General features: G+C 45.4%; 1 protein-coding gene and 1 long non-coding RNA gene across 2 annotated transcripts in view; one reads left to right on the forward strand and one right to left on the reverse strand.

The window, feature by feature from the left end:
- The first annotated feature begins 2,357 nt into the window (after window positions 1-2,357).
- The window catches only part of DCLK3 (doublecortin like kinase 3), a 46,179-nt gene continuing 29,960 nt past the window's right edge, over window positions 2,358-18,576 (forward strand). Inside the window, exon 1 of the mRNA XM_039843377.1 lies at window positions 2,358-2,835. Within this exon, the coding sequence (XP_039699311.1) occupies window positions 2,754-2,835 (82 nt within the window). The 5' untranslated portion in view covers window positions 2,358-2,753. The remainder of the gene's footprint in view (window positions 2,836-18,576) is intronic.
- LOC120586770 (uncharacterized) lies at window positions 3,107-4,111 on the reverse strand. The gene is made up of 2 exons (XR_005648795.1): window positions 3,563-4,111; window positions 3,107-3,417 (listed from the first exon to the last, which is right to left on the reverse strand). It is a non-coding gene; the product is annotated as an uncharacterized LOC120586770 (long non-coding RNA).

Below are 18,576 nucleotides of genomic sequence, written 5' to 3' on the forward strand. Positions count from 1 at the left end.
CTATTGTTCCATTCTCTTCAGCTATGCTAAATGAGTTGTGTCATTCACTACAAGCATGATGTTCCTTTTCTTTCTTCTATTTCACATTTAAATAATTGTAAATGTGTGTGTTCAATGTTTCTCTTAATATGAACTTAGCAGCTGGTTGAAGTTTAGGTCTGCTTCATGTTTCTCCACTTTTTCCTGGGACTGGCAGCTAGCTGGGACATTGGCAGAAGCAAAAAAGGGCAAACCAAACTACAGTGTATTCCAAGCTTCTGTTCACATTATGTTCAATAATATCCCATTGGCTTCAAAGTCAGTAAGTCTAAAGTCAAGTTTAGGGAAGTAAACTCCCTGCATTATAAAGGGTGGTTATCTAATACTATTAAGAGATGGAGTGAAGAGTTAAAAGTAATAATCCAACCTACCACGGACATTGTGTCTGAAATCCCAGACCAGAGAAGGGGGTCGAGAAGGACAAAGGAATGTACCTATTAACAGCATTCACATCTTGAAGAAACCCATCCGAAACTCCCACACAATTCTATTTCATCAGCCAGAAACTTTTCATTCCTGGCTGCAAGGGAGGCTAGGAAATGGATACTTTTTTCCAGGTTGCGGTGTGCTCAGCTAAACGTTGGGGTCTGTTACTACGTCAGAAAGAGAGAATAGGTATTGAGTAGGCAACTACTCAGTGTTCACCCAGATATATCATGTTCCTCCTTCACTGTTGTGACATAATCTGATAATCTGAGTTAAGGGGTTCATTGTACTTGTTTAAAGTATATAGTTAGTTAACATATAAATGATTATCTAGCCAGTAATTAAACAGTGCTGGACTGCTGCTTTTGCAAGAAAGATAATACAAGTAATCCGATTGCTCCTCCACGAAAGTCAAATCTTTTTCTAAAAGTCAGTTTATTTAAGTTTTATTTACTCCTAAAATATAAATGATAGGGCCAAGAAAGGTGGCTGTAAAGGCTTCTGAAAAGAAAGTACTTAGGTAGCTGAGAGGCACTTACCCCCACAGAAATTTCCAGATACAGTTGTCCCCCTTATCCATGGGTTATATGTTCCAAGACTCCCAGTGGGAGCTTTAAACTGCGGATACTACCAAATCTGTTTCTTCGATCTAATATTTTTAGACTGTGGTCGACCGTGGGTAACTGAAACCATGGAAAGCGAAACCATGGATAAGAGGGACTACTGCAGACTCTTTCTCCAGGCTTTTGCTCAATGTCACTTTGCTAGCAAGGCTCTTTCTGACCACACGGCTCAAAATAACAACATCCTTATTCCCTTTTCTTTGCTTCATTTTCCTCCATACCATTTATCACCATACTCGATTATTTTATTTTCTGCTTCCCCCCACCAGAAGTTGAGTGACTTGGAGGCAAGTCATTTGTCATTTTGTTCACTGTCGGTATAATGGATTACTGAAAATGGTCTTCGATGATTGCTTTGGGTTGTGCAGAACCAGCTAGAAGCAGAAGCTCCTTTTTTACATAGTGGCTTCGTGAGGCTGCTGCAGCCATTTTGTGACCCTGAGGTGACAAGTGTGTGGAGAAAAGACAATATGTTGAAAGTGGCCACGTAGAAGCCTGGGAAGGGACTGGGTTCCAAGGTCACCCCCTGGTTAGCTGAAACAGTCTTCTTTCGGACTTTCGACATGTGTGAGGAAGACCCCGACATCTGGGAGCTGACCTGGTACTATCAGCTCAGCCTTTGTGTTCCGTGGAATATGAACAATTTCAAAGAACACGAACGTTGGACAAAGTCATTCTGTGACTTGATAAATTAAGGCAAAATCAAGACCAGTGCTATCTATAATCATGTCAGCGGCCATGTGGAGGGATGGGCGTGGTTTCTCCAATGCATTCATTTTCTTTCCCAGGACGGCTCTGGGGGAGCCAGCTGAGGATATGCCGTCATCCTCCATCCCACCCCTACCCACCCAACCTGGACTGTGACTGCAGACCTGGGGGATCTGCAAATAGGAGGATCAGGCATGTGGTGCTGGGGAAGGGTATAGGGGTATAAGGATGCAAGGGGCGTTGAGCAGCCTTTAACTGGTACCAGGAAGACACGAGGCTAGAGGGATGATTTACAGCCTGTCTTTGAGGCCGCGAGTATGGACCAGAGCATGAGGAGGTCTCTGAATCTGGCAACAAGGATGTAGGGCGACTGCGGGACATGGAGTCCATGCGAGAGTAGCGGGAATGGGAAGTCTGCACTCTGACTGCCAGGAGGAGCGCGGAGTGCTGGCGGTGCTGGGGACGTCTTTGGTCGGCTACCTACGGAGAACGTGGGCGAGGCTCACGTTCAAAGCCCGACCGTACCTGGCTCCACTGCGCGCAGTGCTGGGAGCGCAGAAAGGCTGGACCGGGCTGGGCGGGGAGAGGCGGGGCTGCTGAGGAGTCCCCGGGGCCCCGTTTTGGCGCTCATTGGCGAAGTAGTGGGTGTGGGTGCAGGTTCAAAGCCTGGCCCCGCCGGGCCTCCGGGTCCCCGCGCGGCGCGCACAGCCGGGCCAGCGCGCGGAGGGAGGCTGTGGCGGGCGCGCGGTTGCTAAGCCCTGCGCCCCCGGAGACGTTCGCGGTGGTTGTCGCCGGCGCGGCGCGGGGCGGGCAGCGGGAGGGAAAGAGGAGAGAGGGCGGGCGCGGGCTCGTGGCTGCTCACGTCGCGCCCCGCCTTCCAGCGCTCGCTGGACGGTCGAGCCGCCGCCCCACGCTATCGCCGCCGAGCCCCGCTCGCCCCTGGCCCGCCGCCCAGCCATGCCCGCCGCCGCGGCCACCCCGCACCCGCCACCGCCCCCGGCCCGGCCCGCCCCCGGCTGCCCCGCGCGGCCTGCCCCGGGTAAGTGCAGTGCGCTCCCGCGCGGACCCGGGCAGCGGCGCCGCTCCGGTGGGGGTGGGAGCACTTCTGTCGCCCGGACTTGAGACCCCGCTTCATGCCGGTTGGAGCAGAAGTGTCAGTCCTGTGGAGGTGCCTGAAGCGCGATGTGTTGTGTGTGTGTAGAGAGTGCGTGTGTGTGTAGTAATGTGTGTGTGTGTGGAGAGAGAGAGTGCGCGCGCGCGCGTCTACACCAGCTGAAACTCGCTTGCTTGGGGATAACGCTTGTCCGGAGCTGGTTTCCTCTCCCTTGCCAACCAGCCGGGCCTTCCTGAGAAACGCGTGGGCATCTTTCGAGGTGCGGTGGGGCTGCAGAAGAGGGAAGGCACCCGGGAGGGAGCTGACAATTTACTGAGCATCTCAACCTGCCAGGTGCTTTACTGAGAGTTGACCTCATTTCATCCTCTTCACAAACCTGTGAGGAGGGTGGAATCATCTCCATTTCTCAGATGTGAAAACGAAGGTGCACGGAACTCTCGAGGCCACCAGGCTTGATAGCGGTGGGTCTGGGATTTGAACTCAGATCTGCAGACCTCTCCCATCCAGCTAGATAAATAAACACACAGAAGAACTAAAGACCACCAGGAAAAAGACTAGAGCCAAAGCATTTTAGAATTAATAGGGGGTGGGGGGAGGAAACGAGTTTGTGAAATATTCCCTTAATTAATTTCAAATATAGGAGCATATTTACACTGCCTTTCACGTCTGGTTCTGGGGGCGGTGTTGTGTGGCAGGGACCGCACCAGTGCTGGGCAGAGGCGTCTGGGGACACCTTTTCAGAGTATCCGCCTGCTGGAGTAGGGGGTGAGGAGAAGTTGTGGAGGGAACTCAGTTGTTATTCATCCCCAAGTGAGTCATCGTCCACCTCGCCCCCTCCCTGTTGACTCCGTTTCCTTTTCTTTTCTTGATGAAAAGCTGTCCAGGGCGATGGCTCTCAGATTGAACCTGGGTCCTGCCTTTGCTGTTGTCCTTCATGAAGCACCTTGGCATTGGGTGGTCCTGTGCTTTGATGAACGTTAGAGGCTGTGAAGTTGGTCTTCGTTACTGCTTGCAGAGGTGATCTGTTGGACTAGTGTTGACTTAGCAATCACAGTCACAATCAATGGGGCATCTAGAGCAGTAGTCAAGCATCGTGCTTATCCTTCAGGGGCAAGGTAGCAAGAAACAGGGGCCCGGGGAAGTAAAAAAGGAAAGGGATGTTGGATTTGCCTGGCAGCCCAACCTCAGAATAGCATTTCAGTTTAATATTTGGATTGCTTTAGGTGGTGCCGTAAAATGCTTCACTGGAGAAAGAACAGAGAGGCAGAAAACGATTTCTGAAAGAAGCTCTTTAACTCACTCCATTTAGGTCTGAAAGGTCTTCGAGCCATGGTCTTTGATGGTGAGCTAAAAGAAGTGGAAGAGGGAAGGAGTGCCTGCATGAGAATCCCATGAGGCCTGAGAATAACAGAAATGTTCTCAGCATTATCACAGCCAGATTTAGGCAAAACTGGTGGAAGAAAATACTGGACTTCACAAAGTTTTCGGGGCTACGCTGTATCCCTTTAGAGCTTTTTGCCATCTTTGATGTGCTGGGTGCATTCATTCCCAACCGCCAGCCTCTCCTCTTCGTGGGAGGATGACCTTAGGCTGCTAGGAATTGGTCAGTAGGAATTGAGAGCAAGGAGTACCTGTAAATTGTACTGGGGGCAGCCCCTAAGCAACAACTGAGAGGCGCTGGAGTAAAAACAGTCCAGCTCTCTTGCCCTTGATTAGGACACTCCCAAGTACTTTGTCTGCAGAGACTCACCGTAGAGTTGTCAGTTGACTTCCGTGAGTCTTCGTTGAGCTTGTTTCTCTTTCTTGTCTCTCTTCTTCACTCCCCTGCCACTTTTTCCTAGTAATACTTGCTAATGAAACACTTTCACAGGGATTCTTATCTTGGGATCAGATTCTATGGATCTGTTCACTCTCAACACTTTTTTCCTCCGATGGGATCTAAGTAAAACTGTATCATCGGTAATGGGTAACCTATGCTGGTCTGTCAAGTGCTTTTGTATGAACTTGCACAAGATGCCTCCTTCTGGGAAGATGGAGCCCTGTGCTTAGGCACAGGATTAGCAAGCAGGGGTTCAGTGCCCAGCAGCCCCCTCGTCGGGGTGCATTTGGTGGTGCATGGTGCCCAACAGAAGGGATGGTGTGGTGCTTGGTCTTGGTGCTCAGAAAAGCAAAACAAGATGGAGAGCTGCTTACTTGTCCCAAGATCTCATTCCTTGGCTTCTCTCATCCCTCCTTTTCCCAGTTCAAGGGAAATTTTCCTACTACGTTTTTCTAAATATTTGAATATTTCGGGCAGATGTTTTTGTTTTTCTCTGGTGAAATGTCAAACAGGTTAAATGTCTTAGCTTCTTTCTAAAGCTAATAAAGGGACAGGAAAGGCTATCTCGGCTAGTGGAACCACAATACCACAGACCGTAGGGGGACTTCACCCGCTTGGCCTTCCAGGGGGCTTCTGCCTTGACCTGTGCTCATCGTGTAGGGGCTTGGATGGGCTGCTGTGGTCAGAGGCTCTTGCCTGATGAGGTCCCTTCCTTGCATCCAGAGGCCCATTGTATCTGGTTTCAGAGTTTCCTCACTTTTTCCTTTTGTGGTCTCCTGTTAATGTCTAAATTTGGCCCATCTGACGGTAAAGCAGAGCCCCTTTTGAAGATGCATATGTGAGGGACCTCTTTGAAAGGATGTTTTTGTTAACTGCCTGATAATGTAGGTCAGAAGAGGGAAACACAAGGAGAGAGGAAGAGTGGGGAAGAAGATATCTGTCCTGGGAGTCAGGGCCCTGACTTCCATCCCCAGAGGTCTGAGGCTTCCTTTTGATCTGGGGCAAGTCATTGAACTTCTCTGGGAACCTCGGTGTCTTCACCTTTCTTTACTTAATAATCATTATCCAGCCGACCTCAGAGGGTTGTTTGATGATCAGAGGGGGATATTTCCGGTGACTCATCAAACAATTATTGAGCAAGCCCGTAAAATCTATACCCAGAGAGAACTGGCAGTCTCTCGGGAACAGTGCTGTATGTGGAGGTATCGTGGTATACGTAGTAAGTGGGGTAGAGAGAAGCACCAGTTCAGTGTCTGTATGAAGGGATGGGGAAGTCTCCAGAGCTGCTTGGGCTAGCTCAAAGGCTAAATGTTTACAGAGCTTTGCAAATGGCAGGGTGCCATATATTGTGTGGTTATGGGGATTAGAGCTCTTGAGTTCATTAGAACTACCTTCAAACCTGGCTCTGGTACTTCGGAGCTGTGCGATCCTGGGAAAGGTACTCAATCTACTCTGAGCCTCAGTTTTTCATTGGTAAAATGGGCATGATCAAATTGTTCTGAGGATTTAGTGATGTAAAATACTTAGTGGATATTATTTTAAATGAGAAGTATTGTTATTAAAGTTACCTTTTAGGCTGAAGAATTCTGTTTGGGTGCCTTGGGTTAGTGCTTCTCAAATATTGGGCATATGAATTATCTGAGGATCTTGCTAAAATACAGATTCTGATTCAGGAGGTCTGGGATAGAGCCTGAGATTCTGCTTATCTCACTAGCTCCTAAATTCTGTAGGTGTTGCTTGTTTGAGGACCAGACTTTGAATACGAGGCCCTAGGCTGCTTCTCCCCAGGTAAAGTCTGAGGCCTTTGTGGGGGCTGAAGAGCACTGTGTTTGGGGAGGTGATGGGGAGAGTTCAGACCTCGTAGGTAGGTCTGGCCTAAGGCAGAAACTGCTGGAATTGGCTGCTGTAGAGTAAGGTGTTTCCTACAGGAGGTAATGGGTTTAACCCAATCTGTTTCAAGTGCCTTAGGACCAGTCCTAAGAAAGCTCTTTGTGGCCAAATGGCCAAATGCTCCTTACTTCTCCTGCATGCTGGCTTTGGGATATAGAGATGAATAAGCCACTGAACCTACCATTGGGTGGTTGGGGGTGGTGTGGGGACAGTCACGTAAACATGTGATTATTACGTGGTGAGATAAACATTCTGTAGAGTTTGTGGGTGATGGTGATGGGACTAAGAGGGTTGGAAAAGGAAGGAAAACTTCCTAGTAGTAATTAAATCTGAACCGGGTTTTGAAGATGATCACAGTGGTGGGTGGGGGAGGAGGGTAGAAGAGTATGGGGAATGGAATTCTAGGATTAAGGAATAGCATGTGCAAAGTTAGGGTATCATGAAACAGCTTGTCGTGTTGAATGAAGAATTGTTTGGAGCATGGAATATCCTGGCAAGGGCTTGGTCAGGGAGGCAGAGCACAGTTCCTGAAGATGTATTAGTCAGGATAGGCTAAGCTCTGCTGCAATAACAAATCAACTTCATCATCCTAGTAGCTTAACGCAACAAAGGTTACATCACACTCATACTATGTGTCCCTCACAGGTCAGTGGGGTGCCAAGATGACACAACTTTCCCCACCTTGCAGACACACCATTTGGGGAATGTGGTCTATGCAGTCATCCGCACAGGGGGAAATGGTGGAAGAGTTGCTCTCTTGCTGTTTTGTGCTTCAGTCTGGAACTGATGAATTGCTGCTGGTGCCCACAACCCATTAGCCAGAAGTCATTGTGAGGAGCCTGGGAAATGATGGGGGTTATGGATGGAAGGTTCAGAGACATCACTGTCTTTCCCACATATGCCTTGTTATGAGCCTTAAGCCTTACTTGGAAGGCCAGAGGTTCTCAAGGGAGAGTAATATGTGAATTTCTTTAAAGGAAAAATAATCTCATAGTTTCCTATTGGTGGCTTATATTATTTTTATTATAATGCAATTCAAATATGTAGTAGCATTCAATAGGTCTAATCTTAAATTTAGAGCTCTCGTAGGACTATAAAACCAAAACAAATATATAAGTGTAATATCAACACAGCTACAAATCAAGGAAATTCAGATTAACTTCAGGAATTTAAGGCGATGGATGAAGTTATTTTTGCTAAAACTTAATCACTGTTTTTGATTCTATAAACGATTGTTCAGGTTCTTATGAATTTATGCTAAGTGCCATATCACATGAGTTGTATGATGGCTCAATTCTCTCATCAGTTTCTTCTCTCTTTATTGTCTGGTTTGTTATTTCTCATTAGCCTGTGCCAGTTAAAATAATATTTCTTGTCACCAACTACATCATCAATGTAAGAATACATACGGTGAAATGATGTGGCGGCACTTGGTCATCACATGGTCATTCAGAATATGTTTGCTGATTTTCAAATGAAATGATATTCTTAAAAAAGATGATCACGAAAACAAAAGCACAAAGTTAAACAGCAGATAATTTTGGAGAACATCTGAGCCCCCTAGAATATGTCTGAAGATTCCCTAGAATTTGAGAAACAGATAGAAAACTACCAGAGTGTTTCGTGAAGGGGGAGAGATGACCAGCTTTATGGTTTAGAGACAGTACTTTGTCCAGGTGTGTACGTAGAGGAGATCCAGGGAGGAAGGCCTGAGTCAGATGGGTTAGGTCAGATGTGATGAGGGTGGGTGCTAGGCGGTAAGTAGTTAAGGGAATGGAGAGGAGGTGCCAGATTTGAAATGCACTTTGGAGGTGGAATGCACAGGACTTGGAGATTGTAGGAGGTGAGGGGAGGGAAGAGGAGTCAGAGATGAGTTTGGAGCAGTTGATGGTGCCACTGACCAGGCTGACGACCACATGTGTCCACGAAAAGAACAGAAGAGCTCAAGGTCAGAGCTGTGTTCGGCCATATTCATCATCCCATCTTTTCTGATGAACTTGAGCTTTCCCGAACGAATTTCTGAGGAACTACAGCATCTAGTGCATTTAATTAGTGATCATTTGGATGATATGAGTGGCTTCGTTAGCCTTTCTATCGTGCCTGCTGCTTATGACCCATTGCAGGGGGGTTCTGGCAACATTTTCCCTAATTAAGCACACACTTTTTTTTGTCTTCTATATGTTTGAAGAAAATGAAAAAAATTGAGAAAATTGTGGATGGTTCTGAGCTAGAAACTGTTGATACCATATGATGTGATTAGCTATCTGCCTTCAGGTTCTGAGAGTGCTAACAATCAACTTTCCACCTTGGGTTTTTTGGACGGAGATGCTCAAAATTCTCTGAGGAAAGAGCAGACTTGGTACAAGTTAAATGATCTCTAGGTAATTACGTAATGAGGAATGTGGAAACTCTGTACTTTAGGGAGGTGGAGGACAAAGAACACGAGGCCACCCAAACAGACAAACAAAAATGTCATGAACTGGAAACAAATCCTTGTTGTCGCTAGAGTGAAATCTTGTCTTAATTAAAGTTTTCATCATTAAATAATTTAAAATGTAACTTGGCATTTCCTGTTTGTGTGTATTATTAACCTAAGGCACCAGCTGGTGGAAGCGGCATGAGCAAGCTGCCAGAAGTGGCTTTGACCCCACTTATTCTCACTCATGACAAACTTTTTCATGTCTCGTGGTCTTGGTATGGGCATCACCTTCATGGCAGAACCTCCGAGGATCTCCAGGGAGATGTGTAGCATCCTCAGGCTGTGTCTTTGTGGAACTTGGGATAAATAATTTGTAATCAAGTGTTACCTGTCATCCCCAGAGACCACATACTACTTGAGGACAGGCACTATGTCTTTTCATCTTGGAATCCCCCCAAACTAGTGGAGCATTTTCCCTAATAGCCATCTCCACACCCATGAGCTAGTCCAGGGCACCCTTTAAGTAGCATCTTTGGGCCGTAGGGCTGGTTGGAGGAGCAGATTTCTCAGCAATAATAGCCTTGATTTTAGAGTATCTTTCAGAAATAGATTGGATGAAGCTGGTTGTTCAATTGAGTTCAGATGCTGTGTTGGTTTCAGATTAGTTGCAACCAGAATCCTCTGGAGCTTGCGTCTCTGCATATGTGACAGAGGTAGTCGGTACTCCCAGATATCACTGCCTTTCTTTAGCTGATGCTATCATTTCTTGTCCATAGTCCCTGTTCTGATGGTTTCCTCATAATCCACTGCAACCCTGTTTGAGGGCTTTCTCTGAGTGCAGGAGCATGGTTGGCGCATTCCTGGGGAAAACCAGACTGCCGGGTAGCCACTAGGATGATGAAGTTGATTTGCTACTGCAGCAGAGCTTAGCCTATCCTGACTAATACATCTTCAAAAACTGAGCTCTGCCTCCCTGACCAAGCCCTTCCCAAGACACTCCATGCTCCAAATAACTCTTCATTTGAGGACCTGAACACACCAATCTATTTCATGATGCCCTTTGCACATGCTGTTTCTTAATCCCAGCAGCAGCCTTCAACCACTAATGGTGGGGAACAGGTGGATAAATATCATAGTTTCTCTGACCCTCTGCAGTACAACCCTTGGGCATGTTCTACCCAGTCTCCCAAGAAGTTCCCAGCAGAGCTGAGCCCTGGGTGCCCACGGAAGTAATCTGCTCATTTGTGCTGCTATGCTGCTTTGTTTCTTCACTCTCTTCCGGTGCTTCCTGGATCGCCTCCCAAATAAACTCACATCCTTGCCCCTGGGTCTTGGGTTGGACTTTTAGGAAGAGTCCAACCCAAGACCCTTCTGGGTTGGTTGGGGCCTCTGGACTGTGGGTACAAGTGCTGTATGTCACTTCTCATGCAAGGCAGGTAAGAGCCAGGGCACTGCCACCGTGTCTGTCCTGCTGCTGTGGCAGCCTCGGAGGACCTGACATGGAGGAAGGCTGCTTAGTCCACAATGGAATTCACATGTGCAAGAAGCTTTTATTATGGTAGCCACTGAGCTTCTTGGCATTTATCAGTTGAGGCACCTACCTACCTGACGCACAGCATCAGTGCTGTTCTTTTGGGTACCAATACATAGGTCAGCACATCTCGTATCTCCATCCTGTATGATACATAAGATCTCTTTGGGACCTTTTACTTGTTATCTCCTTTAATACTTCTAATTTCAAAACTCGTTCTTTCTTCAGTGGTTTGATTAACATTAAAGTACAAATTAAAGTACAATTTAATTACATCTATCTGTGACTTTTAATTAATCTGGAATCGATTTTGGTATATACTTGTGAAATAAAAATCTAAATTTATTTTATTTCCAAATTATTAACCAATTGTTCCAATATCGAATAAAAATTATTTTTACCTTCCTGATTAGTCTGTAATGATCTTTTATTATACATTAAATTCTCATGTGCATTAGTATCTATTTTTGAACTACAGTTTTCTTTTTCCTTAAATCCAGCTCTTCTTGTGTAAGTACCAAGACGTTGTAATAGCACCTCTGTAATATAGTTTACTGTCTTCATTACTCATTACTCATTTCCCTCCTATCTTCTCTCAAACACTGCGTTAGTGCTTAAGTTGCATTAAGCCTACACGTTGCAATGGGAAAGAACCGATATGTTTAACTTATTAGGACTTCATTTTTTGAATTGGACAGTCATTGTATTGAATCTTCTGTTTCCTCCTCAGTTTTGTAGTTTTCCTTACGTTGACTATACACATTTCTTGCTAAAGTCATTCCTAGGAATGCTCTTTGTGTTGACACTATATATGTTATTATTTTAAAATTGTGTTTTCCAACTTGTTATTGCTGTTATATAGGACAGCTTAGTACAAATATAATATAAATATAGATAATTAAAAAATTTGGCCTTATCGATGTCCACTTTTTAATTATATTTCAAAGTAAAAACATATAAAGCTATTTCATGCAGTTCCATGTCCTGTAATCGCCTTTCCAGGTGGTTCAGAATAAACAATAGGTACACTCTAGAATTGAATTCAAGGTGGGAGGGAATAAAGGATAGAGAAAAAAGATGTAAAAAGGAGTTATCATGCTGTAGGAATCATAGGATCCCACCCCACAATTCAGGTGCAGAGTCATAGATGCCACGACAGCAAACAGCTTGGGTTCATTGTGTGTTTTCTCTTTGAGACATAATCTCTCATGAATTTAAAACTTGCTTGTAGGTGTCTCTGCCTGGTCCTAGACATCGCTAGCCCCAACATCATGGTCTTCCCTTAGATGATTGACACTTGTTAATGAGAACACGTTTATATTTGAGTCTGGATAATAAAAGCTAATGTCAGGATGCCAGCCAGCTCTTCGGTGACACTAAAGACAGGCCTGACAGGTCAGGCTAGTTAACATAAAACACATAAAAGGACACCACGGCCCCACTCAGGGTCTCGAGTTAAGAAAACCCAAATTATTGGACATATTAACTTAAAAAGAAATAATAAACAGAAATCAAGTATGCTGGTTCGAAGCTCCCTTATCTTTTTGGAACTTGGAGTCAACTGATGCCGAAGGCCTGCAGATCTCCCCAGCAAACTCATTATGAGAAAACTCTTGAGGACAAGGTTACAGGTGTGCTACGTGCTGACTATTAGAACCTTTTAGTGCTTTCTCTTTCATGCCATCAATATTATTTTAGAATTCAAAGGAGTTGGTCACTTTAAGAATGGCATAACTGGAGATGTTTCACTGGTTCTGAAGATGGTGGTCTTCTCCAAAGACATCTTATAGTGTGAAAGGGAAACAGGAGCCCACAGTCACATTAAGAGAAACAGAAAATAAACTAAAAGAAATCGGAGAACCAGTTGAGAGACCCCTGTGGTTGGTTCCCATGTTCTCAGGAACCTTTGTAAGTTGTTTGCTTTTTCCCAGTTGCTTTGTCTACAGATTACAAAGCAAAGACAGCAGCGGCTGCCTGGTTTTCTTTATGTTTTGCTGCACTTTCTTCATCGCAAGTACAAAGTAGGTGTGTTTGTTAAGTTGTTTTCTTCGGAAAGGAAGGAATGTTAGTGTAGAGGTGGAAGGGGGCGAGTTAGGGGACCGGCTGATATCTTTATCTTGCCCTCAGCATGTTCATATGCCATAAACACGATGTGTGGGCTTTTAAGTAGTCTTAAGTGAGGATGTTAACAAAGAAAATAACACACACATGATGGATTCTTTTTTTATTGGGAGGAGGGAGTAGGGTATTAAATATCTACCCACCTGGGGTGGGATAAAGGGGAAGTTCTACATTTTTCAAGCTGCCTTGAGCAAGTGTCAAAAATTCTCAGCAGTGTCTGTCTCTATCCGGAGGCTGGCGTTGTGTTCTGTTTTTTTTGTTTTAACCTACAATTAACTACCATCCACTAAAAATTCAACCGGTAATAGTCATATTATTTCACAGCTTTTAAAGGAACTTTTTTCTTAAATGATCATACAGTTCGTTTCCTATCCTTGAGAATAGTGTAGAAGTTTTAAATTAGATATTAAGGAATCACTGATGATCACCACAAATGATTCTTTCATTCACTCACATACATTTATTGAGTGTCTACTATATGGCCACAGTGGTAGGCACAATAATTTTACTTAATTTAAATAGAAAATAGCCACATGTAGCTAATGACCATTGTATTAAACAGTGCGGAGCTAGAGGGTTGGGGAGACAGAGGCTGAAGCATCAAGTAAGTATTGTAACACCAGTAGTGTTAGTTGCTGTGAAGAAAGAAGCAGGATTAGCAAGTGAGGGGGAGGGACATGAAGGGGGTGAGAATCTTCAGGAGAGGCCTTTGGAGACCTGATATTAGAGTGATCGAAGACCTGAGCAAAGATAGGAAGAATGTGTGTGAGAGAAATAGACACCCCAGGCATCTCTGGGTAATTAATTGCTTTGTGTTTTTAATGAAATATGAGAGAAGGGATGCTTGCTATTTAAGAATTTGAAAAAAAAAAACACTACAAAACACTCAGCGCTCATCCTTATTTTAAAATCAATGGCCTTTCATAATTCGGAGCAATGGTGTGGGTCTAGGTTCCGTAGAAGCAGAACCTAAGGGTAGGCTTTTTGTGCATGTAATTTTGGGAGGAGAGCTGTCAGGAGAAGGGCAAGGGAGCAAGTTGAGCAGCATGTGGCCTCAGCTGGAGACGGGCTTTAGCCTGAGCCCACGGGAGCTCTGGGGCATGCATTGCATCGTGGAGGTGGTCCTACCTTGGGTTGAGAGCTAGTCTTTTCTACTCTTCCCTGTCTCTATCAGTCAGCCATTGATTATGGACTGCCCTTGGAGGGTGAATTGGGTGTGTAACCTCCTGGAGGAACGGCTCTCGTCAGCAAAGGGTAATTCCTGGGAGAAGTATGCAGTGGTGGCCCTTTAATAGCCAACTTCGTAAGTAGGAGGGGGTCACTGCCTGGTAAGGGGATCTGACTGTTCACCTTCAGCATCCATGACTATGCTGTCCCTATAGAGTGTTCATGACTGAGTAGCTTTAGATAGACTTGGGGCAGAAACAGATGAAAATCCTGAGTATGCAGTTGTTTTGATCACCTAGCCATTCCGATGACTATGAACCCCACTGATAGACTGTTTTTGTTAATTCTACTATGGATTTACTGGGTTCTTTCATGCAACACCTATTTATTGCCAGCTGGCCGCATGCCTGGCATCAGGTCTGTGTGTTTGGAATCTGGCCACGCAAGGCCCATTTATTTAGTAGATTCCATCCCTGCGAGTTACATTTTTTTGGCAAATGCCAAGGAACAGCATCACAAGCGATCCTGCAGCTTAACCACAACTCCTGGAGAAGCCAGAAGCTGCCAAGGTTTACTCTGCTCTGAAGGCAGCAGTCTGTTACAACATTTATATGATGCTCTCAAAAGGCCCAGATCCAGCAGTTGGGCTGCTGGAGGGAACTGGGTAAGATTCTGCCCACTGAAGTTGGCTTCTCAGCGGAGCAGCCGGCTTGCCTCAGTGCCACTGCTGTCAGTCTGATTTAACCATTATGTACTGGGTGCTTACCACATGCAGGCCACTTTGTGCCCGTCACCTTGTTATAGTCCTGCCACCCATCCTGGGAGGCTGGGCTGGTGGTGGCTACACAGGCTCCATGCCAGTGAGGACCAGCATGTCCTCCAGCTGAGGCCACATGCTGCTCAACATGTCGGTGAAGACCCTCTTAGCTCTGGCATTCAGGGTAGGTATTGGGGTCACTGCTAGAGCTTTATGGTGGCCTTTTGCAGTCAGTGTCTTGATATCATGACTTCCTTACTTTTAAATGAGAGGAAAAGCAAACCTAGTTTGAATTCCCTAAAGGAAAAAAAGTTCGCACCTTAATCTGCCTTACCCCAATATCACTCTCCTTTGTCCGGAATCTTAAAACACTTCAGGGACTTGTTTTTTAGTTCATCCTGCCTATGGGGATGTCAGGGAAAATCTTACTTGTTTATTGCCAGCTGTGGGAACACTGTGTGACTTTATTTTGCCCAATTGGGATACTGGCTGGCTTGACAATCAGGGCAGAGCTAAACTGAGTCTGCTTTGCTTAGGTATTGATGCCCGTTGATGAGTCTGAGTCCTGCTCTGTTTCCTCTGCACGATCCCATGAGCTTTGCTTTATTCCATGATTCAAGTGACACCCCTACACCTGTCTAAGCCATTGTTCAAAAAGATTCAGGATCTGTGGAAGGATTGTTTCAGTTCTTACTAACTAACTGTGTGGCCTTGGGCTAGTTGCTTACCTTCTCTGGTCTACAGTTGTATCTGAAAATTGAGGGTGGTGGGCTACTGGCCCTTTCAGTTCTACCATGCAGAGATTTTCACCCACACAGCCTTTTTGTCTAACACACAGATCCTCCTTACAAGTCTCATTTGCATCCTCTTCAGATTGGATCAGTGGCATTACATTTGTTTACAAAGGGTGCATATTTCAACATAAGCAATTTTTACCAGTAAATCCAATTGATCATGTAAATGGCCATGTCTTGAATATTTATGGAAAGTTCTTCCTCAGTCTGGTGTACCCAAACCTCAGATAAAACACAGTGGAGCTATTTAGTTTATTTATTTCTTCCTGAGTGAATTTTGGTAATTTGTATCTTTCGTGGAATCCATGAGAGTTGTCTTATTTATTGGCATATAATTATTCATGATATTCCCTTATTATTATTTAACATAAACAGCCTCAGTGTTTTTCACCTGTGTCATCTCTGTTAAATATGAATGAAAGCTATATATTTTTGGACACATTTCCTCTTACATTGTTTTGCTTGCTTGTTATTTAATTATATGTTATACATGAAAGTTGTCTTACCAAGAAGTCAAAATCATTTAAAGAACACTTTCTAAAGAATCCACAGGCTCTTTGCTCCTCTTTCCTGTACAGTAATAGGTGGCAGAGCCCCTTAGATAAGCATCTAATAAATGGGGTGAGGGGCTTCAGGGCCAGGCACTGACAGATGGTCCAAATATGCCAGGGGTCTTTATATCAATCTAAGATCCGTCCAAACCAAAACACCAAGATGTAGAAGTGAGTTAGGTGTGCTCAGTCTTTCCAGAAAAGAAAAGGTGAAGGGGTTGCCTTTTAGAGTTTCTGCAGCCTCACCTATAAGGATGGATGGAACGTGGGGAAGCTGTAGCTAGCCCGGTGTCTGAATGCTGTTGTGACATAGGTCAGTGGGACTAGGGGACCGATGGAAGCCTTGGGATGCGATAATCAGACAGAAAGAGGAAAATATGGTGAAGTCTTGCAGACATCAAGTCAGCCGCAAACTGGTCCCAGGTCGGTGTGCTTTAGTGCTCCCCTTTCAAATGAATACACCCAAAGGGCCAACCTGGACAGAACTGGGCAAAGCAAAACTCAGCCCAAACAGAGGTTATTGTGAATCAGAGCTGCAATAGACAGTTGGAATTAAAAATCCAGGTCATCGGAAACAGCAGCGGGCTTACAAGCCAAGCCCCTTTGGAATTTTACTGAGTGTGCGGTGACCCCCCAGGGGTGAGATTATGGGCGAGCTGGAAATGTTTGGCAGAAACTTTAAACCCAGGGGTGACACTGAAAGGTAAGCTGTCCCCAGGGAACAGCATCAGATATCGCAAAGGACAACATGAGGGACAGGGCAGCATCTGGAGAGGCTCAACAGTGGGACACAGAGCCAAGGACGAAAGAGGAGCATAAAGACTTTGTGTGACAAAATAATCAGAAGTTGGGAGAAGGGTTTATATGGAGGAAAAGCTGTTGGAGAGAAACGGTTATTGTGTGGGCCCTGGAATGTCGGAGGCCTCGCCAGCCCTGGGAGCAAATGAGGCCGTGTCACTATTAATGCCCAGCTCAGAGTCCCAGTGGCCCTACCTGCTCACACAGGACCTCAGCTGGCATCCTTGGAGTCCTCAGGGCAGGATGTCACCTGTGCTCAGGTACACTGTGGCTCCTGTTCTTCCTTTGGCTGTTATGTCCCTCCTCACTCCCTCCTCCCCTTGCTGTCCCCTGGCTGTCAGTGTGTCCCCAGAGCCCTACATTGCCCTCTTCCCCCTAAGGTCCTGGGGCTTGTGCTGCTTACTCTGTTGTATGTACCTCATCACTTGGGTCCCAGCGCCTCCCACAGGCTTTTGAAACACGCTCCCTTGACGTCCATCCTTAACCCTGTGCTCTGAGGGTTATGAGGGGACGGTGCAGATATTATGTCCTCCCTTCTTTTGTCATTGCCTCCTATGCTTACTCTCCCCTCCCAGCTGTCCGCCAGTGCCTGTGCACAAAGCACCTCCTTCTTACCCCTTCAACCACCCCCTTGCCTGCCCATTTGGCAACCGGTACAAATAGGCAATGGAAAAATAAACGCGTCCCTGGGCTAAGAGCTGTCCCTGGATCCCAGTTTGGATGTAGTTAGGTCACACTGCCAAATTTCCAGGGCTAATCGAAGGGATGTAAATTAGTCTACATCCCTTTATGGTCTCTCTTGTCATGGTCTGAATATTTTGGTTCCAGTAACCAGTTCGGTGAAGCAAGAAATAGTCTTTAGCAGGACCTCTCAAACTTTCATTTGCACCAGACCACCTGAGGGTCTGTTAAAATGCAAAATCTGATTCTGTAGGTCTGGAGTGGAGCCTGAGATTCTGCATTTCTAATGAGCTCCCAGGTGTTACCGATACTGCTGGTCTTCTTTCTATAGTTGCGTTCTAGATCATTCCCACCCCATTTCTGTTCACTATGCTCTAGAGAAAATCCTTTGACAAAGAAACGATGACTGGACTTTTTGTTTCATTACACTGGTGATGTCATGTTTTGATTCCATATCATACCATCGCTTACCCACATATGAAAATAAACGTGCTGTTTGTTATCACACTTTTCAAAGGGATCGGTGTATGGATGGCCCACTTTGAAATTAGTTACAGCTGACCAGCACTCCCAGAAGGATGCTCTTGAACTTCTCTCTATATCTTTGCTTCTCTGTGGTCCGTGGGCCAGCAGCATGGGCATCACCTGGGACCTTGTTAGAGATGCAGACCCTCGGGCCCCACCCTAGACCTAGACAGACTGAATTAGGAATTGCATTTTAGCATGATCCCCAGGGTGTGTGTGTGCATATTAATATTCGAGAAGCCCTGCTCTCTAGAACACAGTATACCGGAAGTGGTAACTGCTGGTTTAGTCACTTTAGGAAAAGGTACACTCTCTTTGTTCTGATTAAAAAAAGACAACTAAAAGATTAATTTTAACAGTACATTCTTTATTGTTTTTTCTTGATCCTAAACTCAATGATTAGCAGCCCAAACAAAGTAATAAAAAATGATTAGACAGGAAACTGGGTTAACGTGACTTCCTTCCAGTCATTTCGATAGCCTTTTCAGTGTAATAAGGAGTAGAGCTGACCGTTGTGGAATCAGGTTATGTTAATTTATCTGAATTGTCGCAGCAGATAGGAGCTGAACCCATTAGAGGTAATAACGGCGAAATGCCTGTGTAGTTACCGAGT

Source organism: Pteropus medius, unplaced genomic scaffold (genome assembly GCF_902729225.1).
Source record: "Pteropus medius unplaced genomic scaffold, Ma_sr-lr_union100, whole genome shotgun sequence".
In the NCBI taxonomy this organism is placed as follows: domain Eukaryota; kingdom Metazoa; phylum Chordata; class Mammalia; order Chiroptera; family Pteropodidae; genus Pteropus; species Pteropus medius.